The following is a 27,396-nucleotide window of genomic DNA, read 5'->3' on the forward strand; positions in this document are numbered from 1 at the left end:
AGCAAAAAAAAAACCACCCCAAAGTAATTTTGTGGGAAGAAATGTGTAAAGGAGTCTGAGACCTCTGTAAACCTGGACTCTTTAAACCTAAAGCCTCCCATTACAGAAACATCTGTGAAGTCACACCTGGAGTCTGCTACCAGTACCCATCTGCTGCCCACGCTGCATCCATTCCATGGTATTTTGGAAAGCCATGGTTAGGATTTGTACAAATTCCTGGAACTACAGCCACGTTAATGACATGGAAATAAGTCCTAGTGCTTAGTAACTGCAGTGTATCCATTCACATGCCATACAGTAATTAACTCTCTAAAAATTTGAACAGATTTTTTGTAGCGATTTCTTAGTGTCCTCTATAGGTAACATGCTGTTTTTAGTAAGTCTTGCCTGCTTCAGGAAGCAAAAATAACTTCTGTAGCACCTTTGTTACTGCAGGAGCCCTGATATATTGGATTTATATGGCAAGTTTTATTTCTCATTACCCTACTTTAATTTGATTGTTAATGAATTCATTTTTCTGTAAGTTGAGTCTGTTTTGTTTAGGATGGTAGTGGGAGAGTGATCTCTCCGCCTCCTTCTTTCAACCCAAAAGCCTTAAATTCTATTTTCTTTCCCTGTCCAGCTGTGGAGGGGAGTGAGAGCGTGGCTCTGCTGGGTACCTGGTGCCCAGCTGAGGTCAGCCCACCACAGAAATAAATGTATAATCTGCTTCCTCCTGTGCTAATGGGTGGAAGCCTGAGGAGTAATTAGTTTGTCAGAGAGCCAGTTTCTTACTAATGATTGATAAATGGTTGTTTTGACAGAGCCCACACAGGCACTGGGTGCTGAGAACAGTAAAGCACAGTTTGTAGGGAGGCCACTGGAGCCTGCTGGTCTGTCTTCACCTAAATGAGCTCTACTTGTTGTGGCTGTTGTGGAAGATACGTAGAATATTCTGATAGCCTCTTATCTGATATTCAGATCCTGCATGCAGGAGTTCAGACTAATCAGTCTGAAGTGCTAATCACAAACATTGATGTTTACATGAATCACTTTGATCAGACATTTGATTAACTTTGTTGCGTCACTTCAGAATCAGTCTGACTTGTGTAGAAATCCATGGAATTCTGCTCAGACTTAAATGATGGAGCCAATCAAACCCGTGCCAGATGTGATGCTGGCATGACAAATAGGGTGCTGCCTTTTATGCTACTTTAGCATTTCTATCAGAACAAAATTAAGTTCAGCTGACAGAGCCCTAAGGGAGAGTAGGTATTCTGCTACATACAGTAGAAAACAGATTTGCAAAAATCACTGTGATTAGTGAAGTTAAAAATGCTTATGGAGGCTAAAAGGACAGCAGTCATTCTGCTTATTCAAAGCGTCTGCTGAAAGCAGTTAGGAAATTTTTGGTGCTTTGAAGTTTGCCTTTGGCTTACCTTCTTTTATAATATAAATGGAAATGCAACTTAATTGTGATTAATTAGTTAATTAGTTACCGCTGTGTCTATCTGCTTTGCAATAATATTTCACAGTATGATTTGCTGCATGTTCATTACTATCCTATGAATAAAAGATTCATAAGGATCTCACTTTCACAGAGAACTTTTTTTCTCTCTTAAAGACTAATTGGATTAACTTTTGATCAATTCCTCTGCTGTACTTCTCTTCTGTAATACTTCTGGATTTAATATACAGAAACATAAAGATCTTGTATACTCAGAGCAATAAATAAAAAAAATTAAAGCACATAGTTATTGCCTAAAGAAACAGTGAGAAATCAAGCCTAATGTGCATGAAAATTGATATGCACAAGAAAAGCAACTATAACTTTGTTTTGGCCAGCCAGATAAAAGTGGGAGTGTGGCAAATTCAAACAGTGATGTTTTCCCTAAAGAACTGTTATCTGAAACCCAAACATTGTTTTCTAATGACGGCATGATGCAAGGCGTAGATGCATTTATGTAAATTCTTTCTAGTCTCTTAAAAACCTAAAGCAATCTAAAAGGAGAATTGCTTAAAATCTCACCTGGGAGGCTCTGCCTTGCTGTCGCAGAAGCATTTTGCCCATCAAGCCAGTCCCTTTTGTGAGTGAGCCCAGCAGAGAGTGCAGTGTCTCCTTTCTGGGGCAGAGCAAGCCCTGGGAGCCGCGGTGCCCCCGGCGTGGCGCTGGGCACTGTGGGCACATGTGACTGCCCTGCACATACGTGCTCATAATCCCCTAAGCTGCAGCCACACGCTCTCATTGGAGCTCTGGCACCACCAGGGCCTGATCCTGCCCTGGGCACGGTGCTGTGTACCCTGCCCCTGGTTGGGAAAGGGTTTTGGAAAGGACAGAGGGGAAGGACACGCTGCGGTTCGGGTAACAGTTCAGCCCTTGGTGTTGTTACGTAACGGGAGACAAACAGCGGCTGCATCGAACCCAGAGAGCTTTGGTACAGGAAAAGAATTTGACCATCAGAGCAGCTACTCTGTGCACATTGACACAGTCATGGCCAGAATGAGCCAGGCTGACAAAAATATTATGTTAGTGAGGTGTGATTTTCTTCAGAGCTGCTCGTCACAGCTGTGTGTGCCGGGAGTCTCATCCCCCCCACCTCAGAAACACAATGCAACATCCACTTGGCCTCTGGAGATTTACACAGTAACCAACATTAGACTTGAAAAAGAGCCAATGTGAGCTTTAAAAAATACTGTAAACCTCAGAAGTCTTTTATGCATTCAGAAGAAACATTTTAATTGGGGGGAAAAAGAATCATGTAAGGAAAATGGTGCTGCTCTATCATCTGACTTTAATGAGGTGGTAGGTACATGTAAATTCTTTGCATTTGAATAAAAAGCCTGTAACATCATGATTCCGTCTATTTAGCTTGAATACAAATAGTCCTTAAATAATTTGCCTTTTTAAACTGTGGTGAAGAAATAATTTATATGTTTTCCTTCCTCCCCAAAGCAGTAAAGTTGAATACATGATTTTACTTACTAACCATAAAGGAGTTGACCCATAAAATGAATGAAGAACTTGTCTTTCATGTTAGCATGTGAATCTTCTTTAGTGTATGTAATATAAATGTATTTTGTTGTTCTATACCATTAATTGCTTATTTTTAATTTTACAGTTTCTTAGAAGCTAAAACTTCACAACAGGACTCTGAGATAGGCTCTAAGGTTAACACCTGAGAACATTCTAAATGTTGGTATTCATGATCTAAATATTTGCTTAGTTCAGTTATTTTTTGTTCCCTTTGGCTAAGCTTCTATTGTTTATATTAAAGTTAACCCCCCCCCAAGTCTCTATTTACAATGTCTATCACACAGCAGCTCTGCTGGTAGGTCCCCTGTAAGTATTTTCCATTAGATTTTCCATTGTTGGAGATTGGTCAAATTGTTAAATAAACAAGCACTTCTTTAATCTCTGAAGTAATATTTCTTTGAGGAGACAGTGTGGGGCAGCCCAGGATTATGACTTTTCCTTTTTAATGCTTGTAATATTTCATACTTATCACTCATTTGGTTAAGCCATTATGTATGGTTTGTATTTTGAAACACGGAGAAGAAAACCCAAGCTGTGTTGTTGATTTATATTTGATAATACCAGTGACAGTTGGGCATGGAATTGAAGGGGAAGTGTGCTTTCCTTTTGAAATTCAGCCCTCATAAACTTTAGCATATCAGCTTTTTGCAGGACAGAAGTGCAGAGACTGGGAGATGGAATAGCACTCCTTTGGTCTCCAGGGAGAGCAGGGGGTAATAACGTGGCTCCTTCGAGTCTGCTGCTCTCCTGGTTTTATAGAGGCAACTGCTCGCTCTCATAGGCCCTGCCAGTCCATCACTTCTTTCAGGCTGCAGTGCCCACAACCTAATACTTTTTCCATTTTCCTGGCTGGGTTTGTCCAGCAGACTTTCTGCAAGGTTTGCTGGAGTGTAGAGATAGAGAATCCCTGCCACAATGATGCTGTGTAACTACAGCTTGTAGTCACAAGTGGTAGTTGAACACCTGGAGTTACTTGGGGAACTTGTGGGGAAGAGATTGTTGTGCTTTGACCGTAAAGCACATTTCAACAATATCCATACTTACAGAACTTTTCCAGATATTTCTTGTGTTTTCTGGCCTCCCCAGAGCAGTAAAGTGTAAGAGATGCTTCTACTTATCAGCCATAAAGGAGATTAACCCTAAAATGAATGAAGAATCCATGGGTAGATCTATGGATGGGGTTTTGTGCTGAGACTTGGTCCTTGCCACACAGCTGCAAGAGGACTGAGGGAAATGTTGAGGTTTACTTTAGTGACTTATTTTTTAACTCTGCCTCATTGCAAAGTCAGCAAGCACAAACCTCAGTGAAGGTGGAGCCTCTTCTGTGACCTGCCAGGTAAATTACCCCAGACCTAAAACACCTTTAAGCACAAGCCAGATATTTTTGCTGCGCATGTGGCAGAGGTTCAGCTGGACAGGTGTCTGGTGTGAACATGAAACACACAGAACATAATGCAGTTTTTCTTTGTGTCCACTAAGCAGCAGGGATCACAGAAACCTTGGAGGCCTCCTCACAAGATTAATTTTCAGATACAGTGTACTGTTCAATATTTTTGGGTTGATTCATACACTGAATTAAATATGGCAGTTCCCTGTCCACCTTGCCCCAATTATGTCTCTCATGGCTGATTGTTCTATAAAGTTAATGCACAGCCTTGAAGTTCATAATTACAGGTAACCTTGGTAATATGAAAATGGGATATGAACAGTGAAGATTGCAGAATAATCTGTCGTGATTCAGATGTTCAAGTCATTATATGTTTAAGGTGCTGATGTCCCTAACATGCTGCTACATCTGATAGACAATTCTAGTAGTAGTTTTTACTTACAGAAGCTAAATAAGACCAGAACAAAGTTCTGTGCAATTTTGTTCAACATTATAATGCCTTTTAGAAGTTCACCTTCCAGGACTGCTCTGTGCAGTAACTTAGACAGTTTCAGTGATTCAGGTGGATTAAACAAATCACAAGGTTAAAGTGAAAGTAGTTATTCAGGACTGTGGTTGCCAGAGCATTATTTTTATGAGCTGAAGTGGTTTCATTGAAGCATCACTATAATATTAGTGAATTAGTGTGTGTGTTTCAGCCCTTCATACCCATGTGCAGAGTGTCTATAAAGAGTGGTTATCCATTAAAAGGATTATCACAAATATTCCTCAGTATACTTTTATCTTAAGCTGGTACCTTCAAAGGAATGCAAGCAGTTGGTGGTTCACGATAGAGAGACTGAGCAAAGATCTCCTGGTTCATTGCACAGACTGAAGCCAATCCCCACTGACATTCCTTCTCATTTTCAGTATTACTGTTTCAAGTGTAAAGCAAGGTGTAGTATTAATGGGATTCATTCAAGACTGTTTATTTCTGTTTCATCTTAGTCTGAATATTCAGCAAGTTCATATTTGGTCATAACAAGTCTGAAAATGCTTTGGTAATTACATAAAAAAATGAAAGTGAATGTGCAAATCAGCTGAGGTAAGCAAGACTTATTTGCACATTTTAGATTAGTTGCTTTAGCACTGCCTTTTATATGAGCACAGCTTTGAGTCCCTTTCGTTTTTCATCTGCTACAGTATTTCAGGTTGCAAGAACTTTGATGGAAAGCTTTAAAAAGGCGACCACAACTGTACCAGTGCTGCAACTCCATTAATCATACATTCATTCCTCAGAACCAGCGTCTCTGGTTTGAGGAATTCACCCAGCTTTCCCTGAGGGCCGTTCCAGATGAGCTCTGGTGAAACTGCCTGTGGAAGCTGGATGTTTCATAGCTAGGCACAGCTTCTTTTCTGCTGAGGGCCACCAGAAAGCGAGTGGCGCCTTTTGGTATCCAGTGGGACAAGAAAGCTCATTCTGAGGGGCACTGCAGTGCTCTGAGCAGCTGAGGCAGCTCAGGGTTACCCTCCTTGTGCCAGCTCCATCATTACAGGGGTGGGAATCTCCTCCTTTACAGCTCCTTCCTCTGCTGACATGACCCAGGATCCTCATGTGATTTTTAGTGGAAATCCCTCACACCTGCTAACCCTGCTAATTCATAGAAGCTTTCCCAAAGTATTCCAAGCTTGTGGTTCATGTCAGTACCATGCCTTTTACTTTATTTAGAAAAGACCATGATTCTGTTTCAAAAACATGATTCTGTGCCAAAAACCTGATAGCTGCATATCAATAGGAGTGGTAATAATAGGCAAGTCAGGAGTATCTGTCTTTTCTGTCTTTTCTATTCAGCAGGTTTTTTAACTTGAGTTCCTTTATATCTGACCCTGATTGGTGTGGCCAAACTGCTGAAATTCTGTTATGTCACTGCTTGTGTAGATGTGTTAGAGATATTCTTTGGTGTGTCCATGTGCATCTTTTGTCTCTGCATACTTTGGCTAATTTTATTAGCTACTGTTTGAAAATGTCATTAGACATCAGATCAGTTTATTTAGCTATTGTGGCTAATCCAAACGTACAGGATATAATACACAGCTCCTGACCTTTTCCTGTTAGCAGCCTTGCAGCAGCTCTTTCCTCTGCAGACCTCAGGTGGTGGAAGGGCTTTAACCCTCTGGGTGTGTTTTGTGAAGCTCACAGGACAGGCTGAAGGCACTGCTGCTCACTTTGCAGCACAGGAGAGGCAGGAGAAAGCACAAGCAAAGGAAAAAGTCCAGGGTATTACTGTCCTCCTTAATAAATTCTTGGCTGCAGTCTCCCCACCCTTCAACCCTTTAAAGAAGTTGTAAAGCACCAAGTTTCCAGACTGTGGTAGTGAGTAGGATTTCACAGTCAGCTGACCATGAAGTGCTACCAGCTTCTAAAATCTGCTTGACTGCACATTACTTCTTGAAGCCTTCCAGATTTTGAAGAATATTGTTGGACAATAATCTTTGAAGTTGAGGTTGAAATTGAGGAGTTAAAACATAATTTCCTCTAGCTGTTCATTTTACCATTGCCACTTTTGATCTATGCTCATGCGAAAAAACAATTTATGAATAAATCTCTACCCCAAGAGATATTTTGATGGCATAAATCTATTGTATTTATTGTTCATAGCAAATTTTAAAGGGAAGAAAAAACCAGGAAGAATACAATGAAAATGTTGACCTTAATGAATGAAAATTGGACTGTTTGTACTATGAGAAAATGAGATAATTATGGCTTTAAAATCCCATGCTCAAAGAATGAAAATAAACAACATACAGAGTGTGTGGAAATGGGAGTGAGCCATTATGGTAAAATGGATTCACTGAGATCTTTTCTGCATAGTAATTTTTCATAATGTGGGAATTTTTTTTTTTTTAATTTAAGGACTAAAACCATCTTGGAGAGTATTCCTGGAGTTTGGCACCGGTGAAAGAGATTGGTTTACAAACATTTCACACCAGGAAAATATGGAAACCAGTAATGTGGTGTTTGGCCACTACAATTATAAGCAGCAATAGATGCAATTTTTGTTGCATTAGAGCCATTTGGCAGGTTAGTGGGGTTACCAAAGATTTCCTAGCCAGGAAGTCTACTTTCCATAAATTCCATATTTTATACAGAGTCTTCTTTTGTTGGGGAAAAAGTGATTAAAAACCAGCATGTCAAAACAAAGGGTTAAATCATCAGTTAAATACAGCGCAGTAACACTGCAAAGTTTGACTGTTTCTGGATTTTAGAATGAATTTTCCTTTAAGCAGTAGCTAAATGATTTCCTTAGATTGTTCGTGTGTTGCACGAACCAGATCAGATCAGTCTTAAAGTTCACAATTTTCCCCAGAGTGTCTGAAATCCTACTACAAAGAGTCCTTTCGTCTTAAGAGTCTGACACCAAGTAGAAATAAAAGGCTGAAATAATAACACCACTAACTTGGTTTAATTAATTGTATGTTTCTGTACTTAAGCTTGAAGGGTGGAAAGTATTTCTTTAAAGGCTACCTACAAAACTGGTGAATGAGCAGCCACTCAGGGTGCCACTTCAAAGAGAAACACCCAAAAGAGCAACAGAAGGGAAGCTGCTTTTGAATTCTCTGAGTTCCTCCTGGCAGCCCAGGGCTTGCAAAGGAAAACAACCCAGAAATGGTTATTTTCTTTTGTGTTAGTTACATAACCAACTCCCAGCAAATAAAGCTGGAGGTGGAGCAGCCATACAAAGCCCCACTTTGTAACCTGTGCCTGCCATAGCTGCACAAAAGAATCTCACCTGAATTTAGGCATTTTTCCTTCCTGGCTAAGGGAGATTCCTTACACTGCCTGCAGCCAGCTTGATAAAATTCAGGAGCCATGTGTTGCACTGGTGGATATTTTATAATTTGAGCCTTCATGGTTACTCCAGATTTGTACCTTATTGCTGAAGCAAACAAATCTTGGTTTCTACTATCTTTTATTTTTTAGATTTCTTTATATGTCATATTGTAATAAAGTAAAGAAGTAGGGGAAGGTCACTGCCAAAGGGAAAGCTGGTTTATACAACAATGCCCAGTCCTCCCTTTAGGATCAGTTGAAACTCCAAAGCTTGTGCTTTGAAGTTAACACTCCTGTGCCACTTTAAACTCTGCCTTTGCAGCCGTGCTGTGGCTGCCCTAAAGCAGCATTTGAGATTTAGGCTGGTATTTCACTGCTGCAGATGACAGCCCTGGCTGGTCAGCAGCCTTTGCTCTGGTCTTTGTGCCCTGCTCGTCCTGCATCCCCCTGACTGCAGCTGGTGGATCCTGGCTCTGCCTCCCCCACAGCTCTCCAATGGCCTGCTTCTGGTTTGGGACTTCAGCTTGTCATTTACTGGTTATAAAATCCAGGATTACAGGTGTGCTCCTTTACTGTCCTCAGGTGTCAGCTGTAACACTGCTGCCAAGATGTCCTGGTGCCCTCATTTTTAAAGGGTGATTAGGAGACCAGCCTGAGAATAGCTGTAACTGATGAAAGGATTGAGAGAGTTTATACATTTGGCAGTTCTAACCATTTTTTACACTTACTTTACAGACCTGGAAAGGAGGGACTTGCAATAAATACGAAATTCTAAAATGTCAACTATGCCCAACTTCTACAAATTTTATTATCATTACCTCTGTGAGAATTAAAAGTCAGTTCATGTACTCCAGACCAGCAAATATTGTCAGACAACGTGTAATGGAAATTTCTGAGAGCCAATATTTAACATCCTGAAATGAGAAGCATCCAGGATAACTTTTGAAATCACTTGAATTCACTATATATTACAACAAAATATGAAGGTAAATATTAAGGTATTTTCATCAGATGGCTTTAAATTAATCTTTGGATTTTCTTTTAAAAAAAGAAATGAAGAATCTTTGAGTAATGGTGAAACAGGGTGCCACTCGTATTGCTCTCACTCTGAAGCATGACATAGAGAAAAATTACTTGGAAGTAGTTCCATTTCCATGTTTAAACTCTTGTTATTTGAGTCCAGAATGCTCTGAAATTATCTGGTTTAGGCCTTGACACTGCAAATTAACTCTGGGTAGTTAGATGCACAAACAGAGGCACAGCAAAACCCCACTGAAATGAACACATCATGTGTGGCCCGGAGCTCTGTCTCATGGGGCTGTTTGCTGGGGGGTTGTTTATTTTTTAAGTGTTCTAAAATGTTTCCCAAGTAAGTATGTGACGTTCCATAAATGACAGATCAGTAGCAGCAAACTTCAAACTCTCTTACAAAGTAGCTTTTCTTGGCTTTGTTTAGGAAAGTCTCTTTGATTCTGCTTGTATTTAATGTGCTGCTGGGTAACTGTGGAACATACATCTTCTTAAACCAAATTCAGAGAGTACCATGAACTGACACCTGCTTAAGTCTTTAATTAAAAGTGGTTTAATCTCTAACAATCTCTATGTACATAAGCAGAAAGTATCTGTGTTTCATGTGTACTTTGAACTGCCATTCATTTAGAAATCAAAGATTTGTAAATGAAACACAGTATGCCAGACATGATGATGTTTGACTGGAATCTCTTCTTGTTGGCATAGACTGAATTTCCTGGTGCTGTCAGCCCCCAGGAATACATTCTTATTAAAAATTACAGAGAGAGGGAAAATATAGAAGGAAGGCTGTCTTAAAATGTGTATGTATCAACTATATAAAAATATATTTAAAGCAGGCAAACAAACACCTACAGTGGGATCTGTAGTGGAGAATTGCCAGTGGGATCAGACTTTTGTAGCTGAGTATCTTGCAGGTGAGTATGTTGGAGGAGCCTCTTCTACACCAACTCTAGGTTTTAGGGTAACAGATTATTTTTTTTAACAATAGCCTCTAAAGTAGTGGTTGCCCATGGAGCTGCATGCATGTAATGGGTTTATGACTGGCCTTCAGTGAAGAATTTAAACTTAAAAGCTTGTCTTGCTGTAGCTGATATCTTATTCAATATATCCTTTCTGTTCTTATACACAGTCTCTAAGATTAGTGTGGTTGAGTATATTGAAAGTAATAAAAAACAGACACAGAAAAAGTGTTGCATGTTTAAAGAAAAAAATCATAAAATGAAAGAGGAAGTGCATCATTTATTATAACACCATGTAGACTAATGAAAAACATACTGCAGGCTGGAAATTTGTTAAGAGCTGAACTTAAAAAGTTTCCACTCCCAAAAAATGCCTTGGGGCCTCCAGCTGTAAGCCTGTGGGTAAAGAGGCCCTATGGTAAACTGACATAAAAAAATAAGTACTCCATAAACAGTCAGCTCCTGTTTCACAATAGTTGGAAAGATATTTTTAAGAAGTATTATTATTGATGCAGACTGTACTTTATCAAAGTAAAGGGAGGCAGTGCATTTAACTAGAATGTTAAACTGGGAGTTGGGCACTGGGCACCAAAATGTTTATTGTACATAGGAGAATATGAAAAAGATGAGGTGACCTGCTGAGGGAGACAGAACAGCAGCTGGTACTGGCAGAGCTGGAATTAACATTAAATTTCTAGCTTCTCATCCTTTGCTCATTAGACTGGGCTGTACAAGTCCCCTGTTCCTCTCCATGCTGAACAGGTGCCACCCTTTTTACCCAGGAATGTTCTTTTGTTGTGTGCAAATACCCCCCAGAGTATTGGTGGTGTTTGCATCATAAGTGCTGACATGAATGGAATTAACTGGTCTCTTGAAGAAGACAAGATGAAGTTTTCTGTCTGTCCTTTAAATCTAAACAGATTAAGTTTACATTAGAAGTCTTTCCTAAAGGTGCATCTTCCCTGCTGAGCCAACCAGGGCTTGGCTTTGGCTTTGCCTTTCCCTTTCTCCCTGCTCAGCCCTTGTTAGTGACACTCATTCCCAGGGGCTGTGGGCTTCCAAGGCAAGTTAAACCCTCAGGATGCTCTCGCAGGAAGGCTTTGCAGCCTCCATTCCTGCTTCACATGCCTTGGGAAGCAGTTTGCAGAAGTAATCCCAATTAAACCTTCTGATGTGCCTCCAGGCTGTTTCTCCAGAGGTTTCCCTGCCTGGCAAAAAGCCCTGGAGTGCATCAAGGATGATGGGACACTTCCACACGGTCCAGATTTCACAAACTTAGTAAATTGAATGTAACTTTATGAAACTGTTTAGGTGGCAGCTTTGTGATCTTTGAGAAGGACGATCTGAGCGTTAATACCATTTATCTTAGCTACATCTTCAGTCTTGATAATCCAGTACCTTTTTACCGAAATAAGTATCAGGTCTATAAATCCCAGTTTTGGTAAATATTTTCACAGTTTTACATTGATGAAATAAGCATGCACAGTAATAATCACACTGTATCGCTACAGCTCTACTTACATGAGGTGCAGCCCAGGAGAATGTCAGTCTGAGATGGAGCCACTGGGAGGAGAAAAGGGAAAAAAAAAGGTGAAACAGTTACTTCTAGGTGATTGAAAGAAATGAAAACAAAATTAATCAAATCTGGTAAATATAGATCACTTCCATTTATGTGTCTTGCATCTCCCTATACCATCTCTGTGTAGCATTTACAATACCCAGTGTTTTCATCCAGTGATTAGAAAATCTGTAACATAATTGTTCATGGTGTTTGCTGCGGTAATGCCTCACAGTGGGGCTGATGGTTTTATTTACACTTGTGAGGTGGATTGAAGATCTTGGATAAAAGCTGCAGATTGATCTAAAAATATACCCATAACTTCCTTCTCCTCATTAAAAATGTCATGCTTGGTGGGTTAAAACTGACATGTAACAGTCCCAATATGAAATATTTGTTCTGTAATGCGAAACCATGATAAATGTCACTTTGGTTTGTTACTGCTAAAAGTGGTGGGTTTGGCACACAGTGTCACATTAATTCACTTTACTGAGTATGTGTTTGCTCCTTTGCATGCCAAGGGGAAAAATATAGAGAATTATATTTTATTGCATTATAAGGAGTGTAATATATCTGTCCACTCAAAATTTATAACCACTATTTCAGTGTATCTTTAGATAAGATCCAACTTATCTAAAGGAGAAGAAAAAATAAGTAAAGCACTGATTTCCATATGTATTGCAGTAGGAAAAAAAATAAACAGGCATATGTAAAGAATTAAAGAGGTTTGAGCTGAGATTAATGATTGAACAGTAATATTTGCAGAGAAAGGCAAACTTTAATAAGAGTAGATAAGTCCTCCCATAAAAAGAAAGATTAACTTCTTCAATGGTACTTAATTATGACTAAATTTTGAGGTAAGTAGAATACTTAATCTGGGAAAAATGTTTTAAGATAGCTGTCTGTGCCACTTTATTCTTTCTTGTATTAAAGTTGTATTGAGAGATTCAGAGCTGGTCTATAAAAGATTTGATCTCATTCTGATCAAATGATTTTTTGTCTACTATCAGCACCAGTTATGGTTGTTACTACCACATTTTCCAGTGAGGGCTCCCCAGCTCCCCTGCTCTCCTTGGCCTCTCTCTGTCCTCTGTTTGACTTCTTGTGGTTGGCATTTAAGGGCCCAAGAAAAACAAACAGTGCAACCAGTATTTTGCTTGCAATTTTAGTTTCATAGTTTGATGGAGAATAGTAAATAGAAAGACAAACTGTTACTATTTTTATGTGGTCTTGATCTTAAGAGAAAGGGATTTCCATGGCTAACATGACTTTGTGATGTGCCACGCAGGTGGAAATGCCCAACACCAACTCTGGTGGCTGTAAAACCCTGCAGCAGTGGCTGGCTCATGTCTCTGGCTGGCCTCACTTCTCAAGAACAAAAATAAATCAGCCACAAATCCAGGCAAAGGAGCAGCTGTTCTGTTCATACTTCCATGCAAATTTAAGTCACATTCAGGGAAGTAGTGGGACAGCTGCCCTGTGCTTTAGAGCAGAAACTGATTGTGGAGAGCTTCTCCTGGTGCCTGTCACTGCTGTAGTCCCACCTGGACACAGCTGGGACACATCTGGAGCTCTGGGAGCTCCAGCTGTGTAAGAAAGGCTGCAGGAGATGCTCTCCCTGAGTAATGCAGGCCTCCAGTACTTTAGTTGTGTCCTGTTGCCTCATCTCCAAGTGGGCATGGGAATCACTAGAATTAGACATGGGAATTGTGGAATTCAGCTGGCACACTTGCACAAGGTTCTTTATATGCACAGCAGTGTGCAGTGCTGGGATCACTGCTGTGTGCCCATGGAGTTCCTAGGGCTGGCTTGCAGAAAGGTTCTGTGCTCACCCAGAAGCCTCCACAGAGCAGCTTTGCTACTGCTGACCTGCTGCAGCTCCCCAGGATAACGTGGGACTGACTCACTGCTTTCCTCCTTCCTTCCTCAGTCGCCCTCCTGCATTGATTCTTTTGCTTTCTGATCCTTGCTGTTGGAGTACAATTTCTTTAATGTAGTAAATAATGTTTCAGGATTGATTAAATCACAACATGAATCATAATGGGAATGCTGAGCTGTACACGGGGCTCTTCACATCTGTAAGTCTGTGGAGATGAATAACAAGTTCTGTAGGGACAGCCTTAAAGTGGGTTTGCAGTTTTGCTGGGAGCTGAACTCAACTGGTTTTTGTTTTAATGTAGTCAACTTGAGTGGAATAAAATGCTGGTTAATCAGTTTGAAATGAAATTGTTGCATGGGCAGAGTGAGCATAGTTATTTCTAGATAGCTTAAAGAATGGAGTATGATTTCAAAGGTCATGTGTAATTATATTTTTATTCATGAGGCCTGTGTTTTATATTCTAAGAAATATAATTAATGTATTAATCATGCAGAATTCTGAATCAGAACATAAAATTTTGCAGTGCTATAATTAAGAGAAATGAAAGTGATAAGGAGTAACAGCCATGTAGCTAATGAGGGAGTTAATTTCAACGTGTGTTTTAGGCCATTAAGTACTACAAAGCAAGAAGTGCTGCTTTGCCAGCACAAAGCAAAGGAAGGCAGTTAAGTACCACTCCCTTCCCCAGCCAGCATCACTGGGAATACTGGAGAGCTCCAGCTGCAGTTCCAGCAGGAGCTTGCACAAGAAATGTGCAAGGAGATACAAATCACTGGTGCAGATTGTCCTTTGGCAAGGAAAAGATTTTGTATTCGGCATGTGGACGTGAATTTTTCTCTATGCAAATATTTTTATCCTTTCAGGTTGGACAAAGTTTTACAAAGTGATAAAGCCAAGAGCTTAGGTGTTTTTTTCTGTGTGTCAGGATCTGCAGGCCATCCAGGACATCCTTGTTCATGCTGTGCTTTGCTTTTTCTTTTTTTCTTAAGAAATCTAAAGCATTTTCCTTGTGTGGTTTCGCAACTCCATTTTTTTTTCCTAAACAGCAGGAGTCCTATCACTAGATCAAATTTGGAATTCATTGCTTCCAACAATTGTCTAATGGATCCACATGTTTACACAGCATGACACTGGCATCCAGATAGTGTCATGAAAGTCTCAATCAGTACTACTGTTTCGTGCTTCCTCCCTGCTTAAAAAAAAGAAAGGGAAAAAAAAAGAGTAGAAAAAAGGGAAAAGCTACAGGCACTTTTTTTCCTTGTGCTCAGGGGAGCAGTAAATGCTTCAGCCACCAGTACTTGCTCACAAAATTTTGGAAAAGTCTTTCCATCTGTTCTGACTGAAAATGCCAACTCTCAGATATTTTATCAGTATTTATTGTATCAATAAATAGATCTTAAAATCATAGACTCCCAGGGCTGCCTGGGTTTTAAGAAACCTTAAAGATCATTCACTTCAGCCCCATTGCTGTGGACACTGGTTGCTCAGAGCTCCATCACACCTGGCCTTACTTCCAGGGATGAATGCTACAAAATGGGAGACTGGAAAATAACATTTCCAGACCCAATCCTTTCTTCCTTCCTGAGCCTTCCTGCTGAAGGAAAACTTGATTATCTGTGTAGTGCTGTGCCCCTAACTTGCAGCACCCACACCACTGCCTCGAGGAAGCTCCAGCTGCTTCTCCCTGCCACTGATGTGTCCCTGTGGCCATTTGTGTGGCATTATGGTCAATCAAATCACCCAGAGGATCTTCCTGAAAACCAGAGTACCCAGGAGCAGCCACAGGCACTTGGCATTTGTGTAGCATGGGAGGACCATTTCTAATCTACTTGCCCGGGTATTTTGCCAAGTGTTTGATTGCAGTTCCCTGTTATTGGATGTAAATAAATCAGTAGCAATTACTTGGCAACAAGCGTCCACGGTCATTTGCTGTGAAGAAACTTAGTCCCTGGTAGCATTAAGTGAAGGAAGGGGGGTTTGGCTGGGACACCAGAACCTTTCTTTTTTTAATGTTCCCATGGGATCTTTCACTTCCACACAAGCAACTGCCTGAACTGGCCAAGTGGTCTTGATTTAATGTTGCTTTATGAACACGACTTGTCGCAGCTGCAGGATGTCATAACCTCTATTTCCTTAGCTTAGATTTGAAATCTGGAGCCATATGATTCAGATGAACCACAACTGCCCCTGCTTAATTTAACTTGATGTATTTGTTTTGAAAATACTCGTTGTTCACTCCAAGTTTTAGCTGCTAAATGAATTAAGCTGATCTGCACGGGTAAATGGGGAATACTGACCAGCTTGATTAAAAGCTGCAAAGAAAGCTCCAGTAATCTTCAACTTATCAGTGCCAATGAAGATATTTCATTAGTTTAAACTTTAAAAATCAGAACTTGTTTTAAATACAATAATTAGAGATTGTCCCTGAGATGAGTGTAGCTCTGAAACAAAAAAAACCCCCAGATTCTTGCAAAAATAATTGTATGTTGTACAGTATTTCAGGGAAGTACGGTGAGCTCACCAAAAACTGTTGCTGCAGACAGGATTCAGAGTACAAGATGAAGAGCAGTAATCTGTTGGCTTTGCACCCAAAATTTGATTTTACAGGGCTCCTGTTCTTGTGCAGCTTAGAAACTTTTGCATTTGAAGTAAAGCCAACTGGATTTGTAAAGATACTTATCTTATTCTCTGGCCCCACTCAAATCACCAGAAAATATTAAGGCTGACAAGCCTAACTTTATATGCTTCTCAATTAATATTTTTATGTTATAGTAGACACAGATTTGCACAAGTGCCAGGTTTGAAGTCACTCAGCTGGTTTCCAAGTGGCAGATGCTGCCTTCACTACCGTGTGTCTGCTCTCCACAACAGTAAATATTAATGTCAGAGTTTAGTGTCTTTCCTTGTAACTTGCTGCATTAGAGAAATCTTATGGCAACAAGCAGGCAGAATAAAAGCTGTGCCACATCCTTTCTAAAAATATTTGATCTTTAAAGATACCTTTAGACGTGTAAAATTAAAAAAAAAAAGAAAAAGAAACAGTCTTTGCCATGGCTGTAGTCCATTAAATACAAAAAAACCCTAAATATTCCCCAGCATTTGCAAACCCACCCTTTTATTGAAGAGACTGAGACACAGTAGAAGTGAAAAATCACCCAAGAGGGTTTGCTTATGTACCCAGTCACTGACAGTCTGTCTCAATTGCTAATATGTCCCATGAGATTTTTTTTATTGCTTTGTTACATAAATGAAGATTCATTTACAGACTCTAATTTTTAGAATTATTTTATGATTAAGTTTATAAATGCCATAATCTAATTACATTCTTAACTTCCACTTTCTACAACTGCTTGTTTGTAGTGATATTTTATAAATTTTCTTATTTATTCTTAGATTCTCAGAGAGACTAAACAAAGTTTGAGAGCTGGGATGCTTTCCCAAATGTAGTTTAGAGCTGTTGGCCAGTCAGTGAGCTGCTTGTGCAGTCTGAAATAGAAGCACCTGCTGGAACAGCATCTGCAGGATGCTAAGTTTGGTAAATCAACACCTGTGTGTTGGTAACGTGCAGGTGGATCAGTGTGAGGGCACCCACAGAGCTGCTTCTAATTGTCAGGTGTGTCTTGTGGAGTGGAAAAGTGCAGAGGAAATGGTATTCAAATACTGAAAATTACCTTACAATTAACATGCAATTTTACTTGATGGATTTTGGGCAATTCTACTTCTTGCCAACCTGCATGGACTGAGTGAAGTTTCTTTTCTTCCTCCTATTTCCTCTACCTCCCAGGGTATTGCAACAAACTGGTTCTGTTTAATGTAAGGCAGTGGAGCCATTCTGGATTTAAAAGCTGGTGTTGGTGTCTGGAGGCAGTGCTGTGGCCTGAGGACTTGGCTGAATTCCTTAGCAGTGGTTCCATGACCAGTTTCTTGCACTTCACCATCCCTTCCTTTTTTTGACATGGTCACTGAAAATTATTTATGTACCCCAAGATTTAACCCATCCCATATTAGACTTCAATGTCCCAGCCTTGAGGGTTGACCTGACTTTATTTATATTCACACAGAGAGCTGACATTTCACACATCTCTGTCAGAGCTGCAGAGCTGATGGCTCCAGAGCACTTTCTGTGACCTGCTGACAGCTCGATGGCAGCATGTGTGGCCAGGCAGCTCCCAGGGGAGGATGTGTTTGCCCCTGGCTCTCCTGGCGAGTTGAACGTGGGCACTTTCCTGCCAGCAGCCAAATGTGACCACCTCCAGTCGCTGGGATGCCTGCACTGCCTCCTGTGCTGGCACCTGCCTGATGGCACGAGGTTATCTCTCAGCTAACAACACAGAGCTGCCTTCCAGCCTGTCCTCAGCAGCAGAGGTTGCTGACTGCAAGGTGTGCACCTTCCCCCAGAGGGGAAGGATTGCAGAAGGGAGTTCGAGCAGAGGATGGTGAGTGGTGTAGTGCTTGAGCAGGGAGAAGCTGGAGGTGGGCTGAATGTGTTGTTGAGACAGAAAAGAAGAATGGGATTTTGCAACAAGGAGGAAGTGGTGTGGTTGATTTGCCACATCACAGTTCTCAGTGGCCCACCCATTTGTTTTGACATAAATACCGACTCTGGAGCTATGTCGAGGCATGAAGACGACGCGTACCCTTACACTTGTGATCCTCAGGGTTTGTTGCTGCTCTTTTGAAGAGTGAGCTTCATGTTTTAATGTTTTGTTTGGAGACTCAAGCATTTAGATTTGTAATTCTGCCCTTCTAGCCATTTCCCTGATTTACCTTGCAGAGTAAACATTCTTTTGTTCCATTTCCGAGACTTCCTTTTCCTTGTCTTTGCTGTTGGCTTAATTTTGAGATATGATACTCAAGTCAGAGGTGTCTCCTTGGGAGCAAAAAAAACCCCCAACAGCTAAGGGTTTGAGTGAGCTATTTTTCTCTGTTTAGAAGCAGCAGCTTACTTTCCAGTATTCTGGAAATCCTCAAACACAGATCCTGCCAAAGGCACCGACTTAAACAGCAGCAGTGCTTAGGAGAACATGCTCAGGTTTTCTGGCAGCTCTTACAAGCCGCTCAGAATAAACAGGCACATTGCTTGCAGCAAGTGCCCTGTAGTTTGAAAAGCACTGCTGAAGGTAAATTTGTGAAGAATTTCTTCTTGTGGTTATAGTTCTCCATTTTCATATCTTCTACAGTGAGTCCAGTTTCCTCAGGGTTTGATATCTAGGATCTTAATATCAAATCTGGAATTAATACAGCTGTATTTAGAGACTAAGACATTTGCAGGGTTCATAGCCATAATTCACTGTGTGGCACAGTGGGGAACTCAGTGTATTTTAAACATTCTCCCCCTGTGCTTGTACAGATTTTTATAGTTGAATTGAGAATTTATAACATGCTGGGTCTCATATTCCAGATCTGTTTGTTTCTAAATCTATACACAGAAAATGGACTAGGTCATAAATTTTTGCAGATGAAATGAAGGCTGATTAGAATTTTAATATTAAGGAAGGAAATGGCCTTGGGTAGAGCACTACAGAGCAGAACAGGCCTTCTGTTAATACACAAGAGTATTACTGTTTTCTTGAACTTTGCCTTCCAATCCAATTACAACTTGTGCCTAGAAATCATAACTCTGGTGCCTTCCAGTTGATAATGTTGAATGTTATCCTTGTCCAAGCTTATATAATTTCCAGTAGTAAAAACAATCTTGGTTATAAAACTGCTAGATAATATACTCTTAAAACTGAGTTATGGGCAATAGTACATGGTTTTTGTTGATAAACAAAGCAGTCATGATGGTATATCAAATGGACCCAGTTCTGTCTCATTTTAAATTAAATGAAATCAAGAATTTTTTCTTGGGACATGCAATTCCTGTGATGACATATTGTGTAACTCACACTTCGTGATAAGAATGAAGACTCATTTCTTTCAGTGTAAAAGATTTTTTTTTTTTTCCCTGAATCAAGCAAAATAACGGGAATCTCTGTGCTGGCTTTCATTTTAAGCACTTCAGTGATAGCATCATGCTCACAGTATGAAATGAGCTCATCCAAGGAGTGCTTCCAGCCAGTTCCCTTATCAGTGTAAGCCATCAGAGCTCAGAACGTGTCCTCCCGTGTCCTCCTCCCCTGCCCTCGCTCCTAACTGGCTTGGACCAGATGCTGCATAATTCCCTGGCTCTCTATTGACCATCCCTTGGCTGCACACATCTTTGTTGCACATTTACAGCAGAAAATATTATTACTGAAGTGTGGAATCACATTCTGGTATTACGTCATGAAAATCAATTGCGATTCCTCGCTACTTCAGAGCATGTTATTAGCACAGTACAACTAATCATTTTCTTACAAAGGGAATGACAATTGTATCCTTGTTTAGATGCTGCCTGTGTATTTATAGGATATAAATATATGTAGCCAAATGTGGTGGCTAAACTTGGCTGCTTCTCCTGCTGGTTTCTGTGGTTTTGCTTCATTGTCCAGAAAAAGTGACAACATTTTCAACTCTCTTGCATCCATCACCAGGTTTGGTGAGATGTCCACTCTTGGCAGAAAAAGATCAATGCAGATTTGTTTATTTGGGCCTTTGAATTGTATAGTAGACTTCTATCATTTATTATCTATCTCTAAGAAGTTTTGTTTATCATTCTCACACCATTAAAACGTCACATTAGTGGCACAGTCTGAAACATATTTATCCCACTCTAAAATCTCAAGGGGTTGTGCACAGGCTGTTATGCAAGTAGATTTATTTTAGATTTCTTCCCTTTTTTCTTTAATCACTTGTGTAATGTGTTTCAAATGTATGTCTGATGTTGATTCCTTTTTGTGTTCCATCAGGGGCATTTGATTTTGCAGCTAAAAGGATTGAATACTAAATGTTCTTTTTGCATGTGTACATAAGAGGGTATTTTATTCTTTCAGGCAGAGAAGGGCATTCCTAGGATTTAAGGCCTGATAAAGCAACGAAAAATGCAGTAAATCCAAAAATGCTAAAATATTAATGTATTTTTATAATTTGGAGGTTTTTATATGGGGATGAATCAGAGCAGAAAGAACAAACTATATGAGAGATACCATTCCAAATGAAGAAATTAAAATTATTACATTTGTGTCATCCATATTGTAAGAACAGTATGGATGAAATCTGACTTCTTTAGTGATTTTCTCCCCCTATATTAGCCCACAAGTCTTTCAGTAACCAGAAATAGACAGATTTGTGATTACTTGGTATAATGAATCTGATGCTGAGAAAGAGAGTTGTGGTCAAAGATTTTTGTTTCCTCCCGTTTCTTAAAGCAGAAAAATGCTAATGTTTCCTTTCTTTAATTTGATAATACTGTTCCCAGGGTAAGGTACCCTTCATAGATCTTCTTTGTAGAGCTTATAAATTCTTTTGTTTAATTTCTTGCAGTTTTTGGGCACAGCACAGTAAGTTTAGTGTTGGTATCTGCATTAGACTTGGCATTTCAGAAGCATTCCAGTTTAAAGGTTCTGCTGTGATTCAGTGCTGAAGGTGCAGTGAGTCGGCAGCTCTGGAGAGACTAATTTCTTTCTGGTGCCATATGTTATCTTTGATCAGGAAACCATTTAAACTGAGATGCCTTCAGAAAATAACATGAGAAAATATGGAAGTCTAGACCTTACCAGGCAGTTTTGCTGCAAGGGAGGATCCAGTTGTGGTTTTGCCTACAAACACTTCTTATTTGTTGAGTTACAGTTCTTAATTACTCACAATTGTGAGGGATTTCATGTCAGCCATGTGAGCTCTATGAGCATTCAAAACTGAATTAGCATTATCAGCTTTCCATTTATTTTTAGTCCTTCCCCCTCCTCAATTTACCTCACTCAAAGGCTGAGGAGAAGGGAATGTGACTGCAGGTCACTTTTTTTCAGTAGGCCAAAAAGCAAAGCCTAAGCCAGTGATCCAGCTGGCATCTTACACTAGAAGCTCCTCAAATAATCCAGGCATCATAGAAAATTCAAACCAGGCAGTTGGTGACACCCAGTGCTCCAAAACTAACAAGTACTGCTTGTAGTGACAGACACAGGCAAGCAAACACTCCAGGAGCAGTGTTCCTGTCACTAACCCTGGAGATCTTCCCACCCAAAGTGGTGCCTGCCCTGCTCAGTGGTCCTTAAATAACCAACCAACTGCAGAAGCCACATGTGTGTAACCCGGAGTGTCCCCATGAGCACTGAAAGAATTCTGCAGCTTTGTCAGACACTTCTCCACCTAAGAGTTTCCAGAAGAACTGCTGGGAGTGCAGCTAACACCTTCACCCATCATTCTTCCTGAAGGATGATGCTATATCCAATGCTTGTTCAGGCAAAGACATCCTAATCTTATTGTAATAGGTTCTAATTACTCACTTCTGCAAGATCCCTGCCTGGGAGTCACCACAAGCCAGATATACTCTGTGAGTGATTATCCCAAGAAGTTCTTAATTACTGTGGAGTCTCTCCAGCTCTTTAAAATGCATTGCCTGTACTGATACCATAAATCCATTTTCCTCTCCACTTGCTGTGGAGCCCTTTGTACCCTGGGTTCTGTGTTAATGAAGGCCCAGAAGTGCTGCTGTGGCTTTCCCCTCATGTTCTCATCTACAGCTGAGCACGTGCCATGGGGACAGGGCTACAAAAGTCACTGATAACCCAGCAGGGCAGGTACTATATGGCCTAGTTCTTAAAATTCTGATTTATCATTGTAGAGAAAGAGCCACAAAAATGCTATGGAATTGTCTGTCTTTGTAGTGGATTTTGTGGCTTCCTATTTGCAACATTTGTTGCGAATAAATTTTTGCACTTTGGCCAAAACAAGACTGTTTTTATGACTTCAAAATGTGTTGAAAGCTTATGTTGCTGTGTTATTTATTGTACAGCACTTAAATAACTTTATATACTGAACATATGCTAAAGCAGAATTCACAAATGGCATCTCCCTCAGTGTAACTTCAGAATTTCAGAGGACCTGCAGTTGGTGTCCTACTGCAACCACAGAACTTTGCAAGGAAGACAAAAATTCTAAATTCTAAAAGTTTTGGGACAGAATTAGAAAAATTAAAAATACTTGAAATTGTGACAGTACCAGGAACATTAAGCCTAATTTGACTGAAATCCAAATACAAACCTTAATCTAAGAAGCTAAAAGGAAGGTAATGAAAGATACAAGGCTTTTACTAGGGATGAAGGATTTCAGAAGCCTTTAGAGGTCTGTATGCTCTGTTATATGGGTTATGTTTCTGACACCTCCCTATGTGGATCTAAAGTAGTTTTTTATTTAAAAAGGAAAGATATACAGGCAGTTTGGCAGTAGATGTACTCTCTGAATAGATAAAAATGCCTAAAAACCTCTTGACAGTTGCTTGTAAGAGGAGCTGTATTAAATATTTTTCTCCTTTTATTTCTAGTAAATTTATTGGCTGAACAGCTTAGGAGGTGTTTCAGGCTAATTATCCATTTTCAAGCAACAACTGTGTCTCCAGTCTTTTGATCATGTGCCAGTTTTAAACTGAAAACAAACCTTGATATGACTTTTCACTTCTTTAGATTTTGTCTTTTGTAGTTAGTCAGAACTTTTGTATAGATTCTCATATGTGTGCTCCTACTGTCAAATGTGTGTTCCTTTTACCTCAATGACACAGACATCCTACAGCAGCTCTGCTTACTTAAGTGGTAAAGGAAGAGTGTTTTGCCATATCAGTTCTTACAGCATGTATGTCTTTTCCTGTTAAAGCACTCCTACTCCTAAAACATTCCCCATTATCACTGGGGTCCTGACAGCAATAATCTCTGAGGAGGTCTAATCTGAGATCAGATTAAAAAAAATCCCCTAAAAATTCCTAAAATCCTGTGACCGCAATCTAACTTTTGTCCTATGGTGACCAAAGGGTAAAAGAAACCCTTTTAAATAAATTTGTTCTCTTTCTAAATAGATAACTAGCCAAATGCATTTCAAGTATTTGTTCAACTGATCAAATATTGCTTTAGGTTTAGAAAACAAATTAACCAAATGTTTGAAGAATTAGACATTTTGTACCTGAACAATTCTGTGTCATTACTTCTGCACTGATGACCCTAAGTACTGTGGTCAAAATAAAATACCCTTTCCATGAAAATAAGTCAGACAGCTGTTTAATTTTTTTTAATTATTCATGAAACAACTAAACTGTGAAAGTTCCCACTCTTTATTTTATCCTTAAGAGAGTCACACCAGTGTGTCAAATTTAAGTCCTTATTTCTTCTGTAGATACACTGTTGGGCTGAAGTACATATATATATGTATATACATATATTTGACAGAAACATAACTTGATAGTTGAACATTAGTTTGAATTTGGGATAAACATTAGTTTGAATTGGAGATAAACACATTTCTATGTGTGTGGGTTCAGAAAGCAGAACAGTCTGTCCTGACACTAAATAAACACAGTTCCCAGGTGGAAATTCTCACTTAAGATGTTGATTAACTCCTAACTCAATGGCTGGGCTTTAAGATCCTGGCAGTGTTTGAATCACTGGTATTAGATACCATTCTTCTTTCTGCTCTGGAGTAGAAGCTGTGAACTCCTTTTTCACACTGTTAGGGTAAGATTTTCTACTAAATCTTATTATTATTATTAGCTAATAACAGGAGTGGACTCAGAGACACACAAGACATTTTTGTGTCCTACCTATGACAAAGAGTTTTAAATAGACCAAATTAAAGTTTTGGCAGTAAGATATCAAAATCTCAGTTGATTCTTACAACTGCTCTGCTCTGCTGGTAGTGTCTGCTATCATAGTGTGTGCCCACTGTGAGCTTACAGACTTGGGTGATAATTGGATGTTCTGTTTACAGAATTGTGAGGCTTTTCTAAAGGATCCTCGAGGTTAATTCCTAACAGGCCACTTGTTTTGAGTCATTGCTGAACTGAATGTTGTGATGCAAGTCCAAAAGGAAGAACAAAGGGAAGGATGGGATGGAAACGCTTGCTGTTCTTGAGCTGCCTTGACCACATCTTGCAATATGTTTTTATTTGTACGGTGTATGAAGATAACTTGTTTTCTTTATTATATTAGGTATCTTAATGAAGTTATGGGTATGAGTTATTATTAGATGGCAGCATTTATTTGTTTAATTAGCTAAATGATACAAGTGAAATTTCATTTTGAACTCAGTCATCATCTGTTAAACTGTTGGAGCAGTTCAATGATTGACTGCTACCATTACCCACTCCAGAATGATCAAGGAAACCCACGATTTTTTGCCACAGAAGACTTGTTTCTGATGTTTTTATTGAGCACTGGTGGGTAGGCAGTGAGTGAAGGAGATTTTCCTGCTCGTTTGACACTGCAGGAAGGAGACCAGCATCTTCTCAGTGGATTTGTGCCTGGAAATGGCTGCAAAACCTTGACAGCTCCAGTGGGATCTGGCTGTTTGTTCCCTGGCTGTGCCTCAGTTTCTGATGGGCAGGTAACCAGAGTCTGTGCTGGACAGGGAAACACTGCAGGTCTGGAGTCACAGCTCCAGCAGCCAGAGGAGAAACTCACTGAAGCAGCAGCTCACCTGAGAGGGTGGAGAACAGAGGGGAACTTCCCTCTTGTACAAATGCTCTCAGCATTGTGGAAATGTGAGTCCTCCTGTACACTGTAAGACATCTATTAATTGCTATACTGGTTGTCTGTTTAATTTTTAAAATTTATTTGCTTGAGTCTGCAATAAATCAAAATTATATTTTTTAGTAATATGAAACACCTGAGTTCAGGCCCTTGGAAGCAAAAATGATGCCTTCTGCCTTCACTAGACCTCTACAGTCATTTTGAAGTTAGAGAGAAATAACTGAAAGCCCAAAACAGCAATACATGATGCTACTAAAGAGCAACAAATACCAAATGACCTGAGATAATTTGAGAGTTGACAAGCTGCAGTCATCACCCCAGTATGTAAAAGGTAGGATACACATAGCAATATTACGTACTTTACACTTTCACATTTATTTTAAGGAATGGTGTCTTCAGCCAGAGGGTGCAAAAAATGGGATCCCACAAGCTGCACCTCCACTTGCTTCCACCTTTGTGTCACCTCCTCCTTTTGCTGGCAGAAATGTTCACAGTGAATCAAATTAACAAACTGATTTGGTAATAAAGTAACCTTTGTGAGGGGGCAGAGAGGTAATTTTTGCCCACATGGGTTTACAAAACTCTGCAAACGCTTGTGCCAAGGAAGAGGTGGGAGATGGGGAATGTGTCTTTTGGCAGCAGTACTGACTTCTGCAGGTTTAAATTGTTCCTAAAACTATTACCTGAGATTTATATTAATAAGTGTAAAGCTTTCTTTAGAGCCTAAACAGCAGCACTTGGGTGTGTAATCTTTCACTGTGAGCAGAATAAGCTCCATCTAATTTATAAGCACATTGTTTGTTCCTCTGCAGTCACTATGTGGCTCTATCTCTTCCATTAAGTCAATAATCTCTATTCCATATAATGTGGGTATTCTAGTGTAAGGCAGGCAAGGAAGAAATCAGAGCTCTGTGTAATGACATTAAGCTTTTAGGTTACAGACAGAGTAAAGGACTCACAGCTGCTTAACATATGCCCTCTGCCTGAACTCGCTTTATCACTTGGTATCTGACTGCTCTCAACATATAAAAAGTTGCTGTGATTGATAGTTGGTTATACAGTATTTGTCAGGGTGAACTGAATCATTATGTGTACAGATTCAGGAATACAGAAAAATAAAGCTGAAAGAAGAACAACAAAAACTCTGACATCTTTCCCATTCATTAAGCTTTCCTAAGGCAACTGTTTTTGTTTGCAGGAGTTAGTGGTTGCTGGTTTTTCTAACTAGCAATTGCTGAGTGATTTAGAGTACATCTCTGCTCTTTTGTTTGGATTTCATTTGCGAAACCATTTAGAGTTATAAAACTGTCAGCTTAAGAACATTCTATATATTTTGCCAGTGAGGGCCTCCTGTATGCAGAGTTTATGCATTTCTCTCCATTTTGGGTGCTGGTTGAATTCTCAGTTTATATCACTGTTGTTCTTTTTCTGGCTGTTCAGATAATTCCCACTGCCTTCTTTAGAGCAGCAGGAATCCTTGAAGTAATTATGAAATTGCATCTCAGATCAGATATTGCTAACCACAACATCTCACCCTTGGCCAAACCTAGCCCAGCAATGCAGTAATAGAATGTTCTGCTGATGCTTAAAAACACTTGAAATTTAGAAACCCTGACTGCAACTAGAATTGAATCATGCACCTAAACATTAGAACGCATAGACCAGAACTGTTAATTATGTTAATTACAGTAGTTAAACCACGGTGTGGTACCTTTCTAAACTCTCAGATGCCCTAAAATAACTACAAGCTAGTTGAAAAATGTTATGCAAACTTTTATTACCTACTATTTGGAGCTTTGCTCACTGTTTCTCTGCTGCAGAATTCCTTTGGTGGTTAAGCTCAGCTTTCCATTGTGTGGAAGCTGTAGGGCCCAGGTCTATCATCATTCTGCACAACCTCAATCTCTCCTGGCCTTGCTGCTGACCCTGTTTCATGCATTTTGTGTATTTATTTCAGATTTTCTATTCCTATTGTTCATAAGGTATGGCAGACTTAAGTCATCAAATACTTAAATTATATAAATGTGGCTGTGATAACTTTCTGTAACTTGAAAGTAGGAATCTGTCATGAATTTTCACCTCTTACTGTTCCTGGATGCTTGGTTGGTCATGAACAGTGGGGGAGAAGCCAGTGCTTCAAAACTGCTTTGGAATTTTTGGAGTCAA

The 27,396-nt window shown here is 39.8% G+C and overlaps 2 protein-coding genes across 3 annotated transcripts in view; one reads left to right on the top strand and one right to left on the bottom strand.

Annotated features, from left to right (window-relative positions):
• Positions 1 to 27,396, top strand: part of CHLSN (cholesin) — a 122,949-nt gene that overhangs the window by 55,543 nt on the left and 40,010 nt on the right. The window lies entirely within an intron of this gene.
• Positions 1 to 27,396, bottom strand: part of GPR146 (G protein-coupled receptor 146) — a 45,873-nt gene that overhangs the window by 12,090 nt on the left and 6,387 nt on the right. Inside the window, exon 2 of one of the 2 annotated variants that reach the window (XM_005487379.3) lies at positions 11,724 to 11,765. Coding sequence is in view for 1 of the 2 variants with exons in the window: in XM_014267335.3 (XP_014122810.2) it covers positions 2,009 to 2,396 (388 nt within the window). In the remaining variant the exon portion in view is untranslated. Of the gene's footprint in view, positions 1 to 2,008; positions 2,490 to 11,723; positions 11,766 to 27,396 lie in introns of those variants that run through there. The other variant, XM_014267335.3, reaches the window with a different exon arrangement.

This window comes from Zonotrichia albicollis, chromosome 16 (assembly GCF_047830755.1).
Source record: "Zonotrichia albicollis isolate bZonAlb1 chromosome 16, bZonAlb1.hap1, whole genome shotgun sequence".
Classification (NCBI taxonomy): domain Eukaryota; kingdom Metazoa; phylum Chordata; class Aves; order Passeriformes; family Passerellidae; genus Zonotrichia; species Zonotrichia albicollis.